This window comes from Piliocolobus tephrosceles, chromosome 14 (genome assembly GCF_002776525.5).
Source record: "Piliocolobus tephrosceles isolate RC106 chromosome 14, ASM277652v3, whole genome shotgun sequence".
Classification (NCBI taxonomy): domain Eukaryota; kingdom Metazoa; phylum Chordata; class Mammalia; order Primates; family Cercopithecidae; genus Piliocolobus; species Piliocolobus tephrosceles.
In genome coordinates, this window is record NC_045447.1 from 9,544,751 (window position 1) to 9,554,789 (window position 10,039).

The 10,039-nt window shown below is 52.9% G+C and overlaps 1 protein-coding gene across 2 annotated transcripts in view; it reads left to right on the plus strand.

Annotated features, from left to right (window-relative positions):
- The first annotated feature begins 2,445 nt into the window (after positions 1-2,445).
- Positions 2,446-10,039, plus strand: part of KYAT1 (kynurenine aminotransferase 1) — a 36,901-nt gene continuing 29,307 nt past the window's right edge. Inside the window, exon 1 of one of the 2 annotated variants that reach the window (XM_023216996.2) lies at positions 2,446-2,619. In XM_023216996.2, coding sequence (XP_023072764.2) covers positions 2,453-2,619 — 167 coding nt within the window. In that variant the 5' untranslated portion in view covers positions 2,446-2,452. The remainder of the gene's footprint in view (positions 2,620-10,039) is intronic. The other variant, XM_023216999.2, reaches the window with a different exon arrangement.

A 10,039-nucleotide genomic window follows, 5' to 3' on the forward strand; every position in this document is an offset into this window, starting at 1 on the left:
GCCATAGTGTATCAGAACTTATGTGTCTTCCGGTCTGCCTCTCCTCCCAAACTGCAGTTCTCAGGAGGACAGGGACGTATTCCCAGCCATCCCAGGCCCCAGACAGGCACTTTCTAAAGAATGGCTGAATGAATGAGTCAAGGCATAGAGAGACAGTGTGCTGGGCTCTAGAGCCCCACAACCATCCCACCTGAATCTCCAAGAGGTCTTGGCCCATCAGTGTGTACCTCAGTTTCTCCATGTGAAAACCTGGAATCACCTCTACTCTAAGAGGAGGAAGTCAGGAACCAGGCTGATTTCCTTCCAACTCCTACAGGCAAGGTCCAGGCCAAACCAGGCAGCAACCCAGGGTCTGGCCACTTCCCTGAGTTCTGACCCACAGGAGTGATCCCCAGGATCCCCTACAGTTCAGAAAGGCCACTCAGAGTTTGCAAAGGAAATGGTTTCCTGGGTGGGTGTGCCTATGGGATGGAGAACTACCACATCTAGTCAAGTTCTGGGGGGAAGTAATGAACATTTCCTGTGCCCCCTGCTCTGTTTTTTTTTTTTTTTTTTTTTTGAGATTGAGTTTTGTTCTTCTTGCCCAAGCTGGAGTACAATGGTGTGATCTCGGCTCACTGCAACCTCTGCCTCCTGGGTTCAAGCAATTCTCCTGCCTCAGCTTCCTGAGTAGCTGGGATTACGGGCGCGCAGCACCATGCCTGGCTAATTTTTTGTATTTTTAGTAGAGACAGGGTTTCACTATGTTGGCCAGGCTGGTCTCAAACTCCTGACCTCGTGATCTGCTCACCTCAGCCTCCCAAAGTGCTGGGATTACAGGTGTGAGCCACCACGCCTGGCCCTGCGCCCCCTGTTCTGTACCCTATGGTCCCTAGAAGGCAGTGGGCATGAGACCCCATGCCAAAGCCCAGAGACCAGGAAAACAAGGAAGCAGAGACCAGTTACCAGTCACTCATCCCTGGCATGTCCACAACAGCCTCCTCCAGCACAGGTCATCTGTCCTTGCCTCCCTTCATGAGCCAGAGGAAGACTTGACCTTCTCGGAAGCTACATCAGTGAGACTGAGCAATCAGCACTGCCCGGTCTCTCTGAACAAACTCCCACTCCCCCATCCCCTCCACAGGAAGTATCAGCAACAGCTGATCTCCTCCCCCTTCTTACAGTCTGTCTGCCAGGTTGTCTGCTCCAAAGGGCAGAATACAGTTTGGCAGGGGTTAAGAGTACTACCAACAGAAGAGGTAGAAGAGGCCCTTGGGAACTTCGGGCTCCCCCAATTCCCTTCCTCTCACCAGGTGCTCTCCCTCCACACCTCATTCTCAAAAGGCTTCCTGAGGTAGGGCAGGGGAAAAGGAGTCAGTAGAAGTGTGGCTCACGCAGGAACCACCCACCCTTCCAGCCAACTCTCCATCAGGAGGCGGCTACCAGACAACCCCTGACCCATCTCTCCTTCCCAAAAAAGGCAACAATCACAACAGCTGAGAACCTCGGTTCACTCCAGTCCAGATCAAGGGGAAGAAGCAGTCAGCGAAAGCAGCAGAATCATCATGAACTCCATGACCCCAGCTATGCCCCTTCAGCCTGGGAGCTCAGTTTGCTGGGTGTCCAGCTCACCTAGGGCTGGACCAGGCCCGGACCTCACTTGATCTGGCCCTCGGGGCCACCTGAATGCACAGGACTGGGACAGGGTCTGGGTTCTTAGATTCCGGACCGGTCTTCCCAGATATCCCATCCCAGACAGGCCCCAAGAGCCTAGCCGGGGATCCTGCCCCCAAGTCAGGGCACTGTCCCCATCGGGAACGAGAGGAAGGAGGGGTGCAAGGGAAGAGGAGGGGACCAGGAACTCAGGAGAAGACAACTACGGGAATCTCTGGAAAAGAAATGGCAAGGAGAGAGACCAGAGGTGGAACCTCTAGGAAGGAGAGAGTGTGTGTGGAGGGGTGAGGATCTGGGGGGACCCAGGGGATGACAAGGGGACATGGGGGAGCCAAGGCGGAAACTCCTGGTTTCTGGAGCACAAGGAGGCACAGGGGTGCCTGGGAGGGGGCTCGCGCGCCGCGGAGCCGGCAAGAGGTGGTGCCCCGGAGACCCCGGGCACTGGGGAGCCCAGAGGTAGGCCGAATACCGCGGGAGGTCCCCAGGGGGCCGGCCCCCGGACTGAGCCCCAGATGCCCCGGGCGCCCGGGACCGGGCAGCTGGCCGAGGGCGTGTATAAGTGGGTTTCGAGAGGTGACAGCTCGCGCCCCTTTCCCCATCCCCTCCACTCACCTGGGCTCGCCGCACACGGCCGCCCAGCAGGCAGCCCCAGGCCACGGCCGCTCCGTCCCGCCGCCGGCCGCAGCGCTGCTCCGGCGCCTCCTTTTGTTTGTCCCTCACTGCACCACTCAGCCTCCTCCGCCCCGGAAGTGACGTCACCGCCAGGCGCGAACGCAGGGGCCAGGGCGTCGCCATCTTTATGAGGGGAACTCTAGCTGCGCCTTCACCCGCTCTCGCCCCCGCGCTATCGCCCTGTTGCTTCGGGGCGGAAGTAGCGGAGCCCGGGCTCCGCCCCCTTAAAGGGACAGGGACTGCTGCAACCTACCGGGTGTACTTGGGAACGAGAGGTGAAGCGGCCCAGGCGGGGTGAGTAGCTGTGTCGGAGCGTCACTGCCCCGAGGTCAGGTGCGGAGGCTGGGAGGGCCTGCTAACAGTTCCGAGCTTGGTTGTGCTAGAGTGCTTAATGAGTTTGACGCTACTAAGTATAACGGAGTGGCTGCTCAGAATGATTGAGCCGCCCGCGGGAATCAACTGCGCGTGCTGCTCGCCGATCCTCGCTCGGACACTGGAGCTGGTCCTCTCTGCACCCAAATCCCCCTCCCACGACCGCGCCGGTGGAGATGGCACCCGAGACAACAGGGAATCCTAGGCAGATCTCGGGTTGGAACTGGGTCCCCAGGCTCCAGCTCTGCAGCTCCATGAATCCCGCTGGGTCCTCGAAAATTCCCTGGCTAATAACAGTAACGGCAACCAAATTAAAAAATAATCCATACAATGGAATACTGTGCAGCCATTAAGACGAAAAATGTTTAATATGCACTAGTATAGGGCGAATTCTAAGATACCTTAGGCTAGAAAAGGAAGCAACAGAAAAAACAGCGTTGATGGGTGCTGTCCATCTTTGCGTAGAAGGACGCGTGAGGGTGGGGGTATCTGCGGGTGTGCGCGCCAGCTGTCTGATAAGATGCATAAGAAGTTGTTAATTGCGGTTGTCTCCGACAGGAGAACTGGGATCCTGGGTACCTGAGCCAGGGCGAGATATTTACTACTCTGTGCAGAGATAGATAATTAAAAATAAGATGATGAAGATAGTCACGGCTCCCATCCATCACGTGTTAAGCCAATGCTTGGTTTCACTTCTGTTGGGAGGTCTTATTTTTCCCTTTTAATAGAAAAGAAAAGAACCTTAGAGAGGTTAGGAAACTTAGCAATATCATAGACAGGGCCAGGCACGGTGGCTCACGCCTGTAATCCCAGCACTTTGGGAGGCTGAGGCGGGCCGATCACGAGGTCAGGAGATCAAGACCATCCTGGCTAACAAGGTGAAACCCCGTCTCTACTAAAAATATTAAAAAATTAGCCAGGCATAGTGGCGAGCGCCTGTAGTCCCAGCTACTCGGGAGGCTGAGGCAGGAGAATGGCGTGAACCCAGGAGGCAGAGCTTGCAGTGAGTGCAGATCGCACCACTGCACTCCGGCCAGGGCGACAGCCCCAGACTCAGACACAAAAAAAAAAAAAAAAAATCATAGCCAGGAAGTGGAGAAGCTGGAATTTGAACTCTGGACGATTCACACTGATGACCATGATCTAGCTTCCCCCTTCACACTGAGAAGCTTTTTCTGTTGTCAGTCATGCAACACTCGTCTTGGGGCCTGGCACACAACAGGTGTCCAGTAACTATTTATTGACATGATGTGTAGTGTGAAAAGCAAACGTTGAAGGTCAGAGCCCAGGCTTAAAGTCTAGGGCTTGGGCACCTCTTTCCAACCTGTGGACTGTGGGCCTGCCAGGTACTCCATGGGTCTCCATGTCACTGCCTGTGAAATGAACAACCAGAACCACAGTTGTGGACAGTGCATGTTCCCACGTATTACACTTCGTACTTTACACGCAGATAAGCCTCATTTTACAGATAAGTGAGGCACAGAGAGATTAAGAAAGTTGCCCGAAGAGGGCTCCTACAGGTCTCCCTCCCTCCCTAGGAAGGCTGTTGGGCTCCTAGGCCTCTCCCTTAGCTTCCCGAGATCATCTGGGCTAATGCTTTGGGGACCTACGATGTGCTGAGTGAGCTGCCAGAGGCTGAGGATCTGGCGGAGAACAGGTCAAGCGCATAGTTCCTGTCCCTGGAGTTGAGTGCCCCAGTGCTGAGTACCTTGAGGGCAGACATGTGGCTTAGCCTGGGTGGAGTCAGAAAGGGCTTCTCCAAGGAAGGGACTTTCAATGTGACTGGAAACTGTAGAATGTCCAGAAGGAGAAATAATGAGGCTGGAGACTCCAGGAGAGATGTGCTCCTACCCTGGACTTGGCCTTGGGGTCCACTAAGAAACTGAGGGTGACCGACAGGATTGAAGAATATGCAAGTTAGACCCATTTAGTCTGGCTTCAGCAGGAATCTTTCCTCCTGGAGAATGACTGCATTAGGTGCCAACCACCAGAACTCCACACTAACCTTTCCAAGCCCCAAAGAGTAGGGCGCCTGGTTTTATAATCCAGCTGGGGGCGATAAAGGAAAGCAGAAGCGTTCGCAGCCATGAGGCAGTCACTGTAACTCCTGCCAGAAGAGACCTGGGGCCACATCCCACTCCTGGATGGCACTGCCAGTTCCTTGCATAATTCCTTCTTTTTTTTTTTTCCGAGACGGAGTCTCGCTCTGTCGCCCAGGCTGGAGTGCAGTGGTGCAATCTCAACTCACTGCAAGCTCCGCCTCCCGGGTTCACATCATTCTCTTGTCTCAGCCTCCCGAGTAGCTGGGACTACAGGCACCCGCCACCACGCCTGGCTAATTTTTTGTATTTTTAGTAGAGAGGGGGTTTCACCGTGTTAGCCAGGATGGTCTCGATCTCCTGACCTCGTGATCCGCCCACCTCTACCTCCCAAAGTGCTGGGATTACAAGCATGAGCCACCGCGCCCGGCCTCCCTGCATAATTTCTAAAATGCTCATCCTATGACCTCATTCCCCAGCTCGCAGCTGGGGGCCTCCTGGTGCTTTTCTGGGACTTCAAGTAAGTCATTTCCCCTCTCTGAGCCTCAGTTTGCCCACCTGTAAAGCTGATGCCACCTCCTCCGAGGCTCCTGCGAGGCTGTCTATCTGCCTATCTCTTGTGGGTTCCTTCAATGTACGAAGCCGCCCTCAGGAGTGAGATTATGGTTTTGGAATCTGGGTCCTGTGCCAGAGGGAATAAGTGGTGGGATACCCACTGTTTGTCTCACTCAGGTCTTCCACCAACCCCTCCAGCCTGGAAACCTGCAGTCTGGACTCCAGAAGTCATTTCTCTCTACTCTGCCAATTCCTAAGCCCAGGGGGACTGTGTCTGAGTGATGTGATTGTTAGATCTCCTTAGACAGGCTGTTCTCTCTAGGAAAACATTGGCTCAACAAATTGTCACCAAACATTTGTCTTCAGGGGATTCTGTTTCTTTCTATCAAAAAAAATGGATTAATTATATAATAAGATTTTTCATTTTGCTTGGTTACTAATTTTATGGAAAGCCTAGTAGATTTAAATGTTAATAGCTTGGTGGCCGGGTGCGGTGGTTCACTCCTGTAATCCCAGCAATTTGGAAGGCCGAGGTGGGACGATCGCTTGAGCTCAGGAGTTCAAGACCAACCTGGGCAACTTGATAAAACTCCATCTCTACCAAAAATACAAAAATTAGCTGGGCGTGGTGGCATGTGCCTGTGGTCCCAGCTACTCTGGAGGCTGAGGTGCAAGAATCGCTTGAAACTGGGAGGCAGAGGTTACAGTGAGCCGAGATTGTGCCACTGTGCTCCCCCCTGGGCAATAGAGCAAGACTGTCTCAAAAAAAAAAAAAAAAAAGTTAATAGCTTGTTGTCATTGACAGGTGGCTGTGAGCCAGGACCCACAGTATATTCTCTGTGGATTCTTGTCACCCCCATTGTACAGATAAGGAAGCTGAGCCTCCAAGAGGCTGCGGCCTGGCATGATCAAGGTCCCATAGCTTGTTTATGGTGGAGCTGGGACCATTTGATCCAAGTCCAAGGTTTGGTCCTCTGTGGTTATTCATGCCATAGATTGGTCTTCCTGGGCATGGTATCCCCAGTCCTGTACGCCTTCTCTAGAGGTGCCATGATGTGTGTTGTCTCAGTAACTGGGAGTCTCCTGGCATTTTAAGCCCAGGGATGCTAAACATCCTTAAAGGCTCCGGATAGATCTCCCCGGTGAAGAACTGACTCACCTCAAATTCTAAGTGTGCCCCTGTTGAGAAGCTCCGAAACCGAATGTCAGTTGACTTGAGTGATGTGATGTGGGGCCAGCCTGGGAAGCCATGGTCACCTTGCCTGCCCTTGTAAGCAGCCATGCAAGGTGAAGTTGGACAAGACGTGGCTCCTGTCCCCAAGGGGCTGGTGGTCACCTGTCAGCCGCATCACCTACCTGAGAGGAGATTTTATGGGACAGAATTTGGACTTTGGAAATAGGCAAACCAAGATTTGAATCACAGCTGGAGCTCTCTAGGCTAAGTGAGTTTTCCTTGTTCTCCTTTTGAGCGTAGAGTAAATAGAGTAAATAATACCATCCTAATCAACTGTGATGAGGATTAGAGAATTTAGCATGGTGTTGGGGGCGGGGGTCAGGCACAGGTAGGCTCTCTGAGTTCAGCAAAGGGCCTGAGTGGACACAGAAGCTTCAGAGAGGAGGCACAGGTGGAGCTAGGCCCTTCCAGGGATTTCGGATTGGAGGGTATGCCAGGCAGGGGAAACAACTTGAGTGAAGGTGGGCAACATTTATTGAAAAGCAAAGGGTGGCTGGGCATGGTGGTTCACGCCTATAATTCCAGCAATTTGGGAGGCCAAGGCAGGCAGATCACCAGAGGCCAGAAGTTTAAGACCAGCCTGGCCAACATAGTGAAACCCCATCTCTAAAAAAATAAAAAATTGACCAGGCATGATGGTGGGTGCCTGTAATCCCAGCTACTTGGGAGGCTGAGGCGGGAGAATCACTTGAACCCAGGAGGCAGAGGATGCAGTGAGCCGAGATTGTGCCACTGCACTCCAGCCTGGGTTACAGGGTGACAGAGAGAGACTCTGTCTCAAAAAAAAAAAAAAGGGCCCGGCACGGTGGCTCATGCCTGTAATCCCAGCACTTTGGGAGGCCGAGGTGGGCGGATCACAAGGTCAGGAGATTAAGACCATCCTGGCTAACACAGTGAAACTCTTGTCTCTACTAAAAATACAAAAAAAATTAGCCGGGCGTGGTGGCAGGTGCCTGTAGTCCCAGCTACAGGCAGGAGAGTGGCGTGAACCCGGGAGGCGGAGCTTCTAGTTAGCTGAGATCGCGCCACCGCACTCCAGCCTGGGCGACAAAGCCAGACTCCATCTCAATAAAAAAGAAAAAACGAATAAAGGATGACTGGGTGTGGTGTCTCATGCCTATAATCCAAGCTGTAATCCCAGGACTTTAGGAGGCCAAGACGGGAGGATCACTTGAGCCCAGGAGTTCAAGACCAGCCTGGGCAACATAGGGAGACCATGTCTCTATTTAAAAAAAAAAAAAAGTATTTGAGCCAGGGGTTGGGGCATGCACCTATAGTCCCAGATACTCAGGAGGCTGAGGCAGGAGGATTGCTTAAGCTCAGGAGTTCAAGGCTCCTAGGTGACAAAGCGAGACCCTATCTCTAAAATGAAAAAAGAGTAAAGGGAGGGAAGGTGGAGGCTGCCAAGCCTGAATTCTGGCCAGCTCCAAAGGCCAGGCTGAGGAGGCTTTGGACTTTGTCCAGCGTCACCACAGGCTTCTGGGCAGAGCTCGTCCAATGGGGGTTGGGGTATGTCCAGTGGCATAGCTGACATCAGCCCCTGGGTTATTGACATCAGCCCCTGGAATGCATCAGTGATGCATTCCATGGGCCTAAGGGTCATCCACTGCCTTTGGGTCAAGCATATGGCCAGTTGCTGCCCAGGCTGATGGAGGTGTGTGTTGGAGCAGGGCACAGGCCACTGGCCCTCAGCCCCTGGCCTGGCAGCAGGGAGGCCTCAGATCTTAGATGCCTGGGAGCTACCCCAGAAGGGTCCTCAGCACAGCTATGGTCCCCATGCCTAGTGGTGCTGGGCCTCCTCAGTACTGCCAGAGCACCTGAGCTGTCTCCTTTGCAGCAGTTCTCCCACACATTTTTTTTTTTTTTTTTTGAGACAGTCTTGTTCTGTCACCTGGATAGCTGTCAGGCTGGAGTGCAGTGGCTCAATCTTGGCTTACTGCAACCTCTGCCTCCTGGGTTCAAGCTTTTCTCCTGCCTCAGCCTCCTGAGTAGCTGGGACTACAGGTGCCCGCCACCACACCTGGCTAATTTTTGTATTTTTGTAGAGATGAGGTTTCGCCATGTTGGCCAGGCTGGTCTCAAACTCCTGACCTCAGGTGATCCACCTGCCTCGGCCTCCAAAGCGCTGGAATTACAGGCGTGAGCCACTGCACCAGTGAGCCAAGGTTGCACCACTGCACTCCAGCCTGGGCAACAGAGCAGGACTCCATCTCAAAAACAAAAACCAAAAAAAAAACCCAAAAACAAAACCAAATTGAACACAGATGAAATAATGGAAGAAATAGCTAGCCGTGGCCGGGCGCGGCGGCTCAAGCCTGTAATCCCAGCACTTTGGGAGGCCGAGACGGGCGGATCACGAGGTCAGGAGATCGAGACCATCCTGGCTAACACGGTGAAATCTCGTCTCTACTAAAAAAAGAAATACAAAAAACTAGCCGGGCGGGGTGGCGGGCGCCTGTAGTCCCAGCTACTCGGGAGGCTGAGGCAGGAGAATGGCGTGAACCCGGGAGGCAGAGCTTTCAGTGAGCTGAGATTCGGCCACTGCACTCCAGCCTGGGTGACAGAGCAAGACTCCGTCTCAAAAAAAAAAAGAAATAGCTAGCTGTGGGGGATGTCAACTCTGCAGCTGTTCACTGTTTGGGAAACTTGAGATCTGCATCCAGAGAAACCTCATTAAGGCAAACTTATCAACATAAATGAGGAAACTGGTTCTAAAGAAAAAGATAATGACCCAGAGGAAATAACACCAGCAAAATCTTCACATTAAAGGAACTCCCTGGGCCGAGCACAGTGGCTCACGCCTGTAATCTCAGCACTTTGGGAGGCCAAGGTGGGCAGATCACTTGAGGTCAGGAGTTTGAGACCAACCTGGCCAACATTGTGAAACCCCATCCCTAATAAAAATACAGAAATTAGCCAGGCATGGTGGTGTGTGCCTGTAGTCCCAGCTACTCTTGCAGCTGAGGCAGGAGAATCGTTTGAACCTGGGAGGCAGAGATTGGAGTGAGCCAAGATTGCACCACTGCACTCCAGCCTGAGTGACAGAGCGAGACTCCTTCTCAAAAAACAAACAAACAAAAAAGACAGGACGATCTCACCACAAAATGTATAAAACAGGAACTCCCAGAGATATTTCACAACATTGAAAGCACAAAGGATGACTTGTATTCACTAAGACATAGAAGATGTCAGGCACAGTGGCTCACACCTGTAATCCCAGCACTTTGGGAGGCTGAGGCAGGATGATTGCTTGATGCAAGGAGTTCAACATCAGCCTGAGCAACATAGTAAGACCCCCATCTCTACAAAAAATAAAAATTAAAAAAAAAAAAAGCCAGGCCGGGCGCGGTGGCTCAAGCCTGTAATCCCAGCACTTTGGGAGGCCGAGACGGGCGGATCACGAGGTCAGGAGATCGAGACCATCCTGGCTAACATGGTGAAACCCCGTCTCTACTAAAAATACAAAAAATTAGCCAGGCGAGGTGGCCGGCGCCTGTGGTCCCAGCTACTCGGG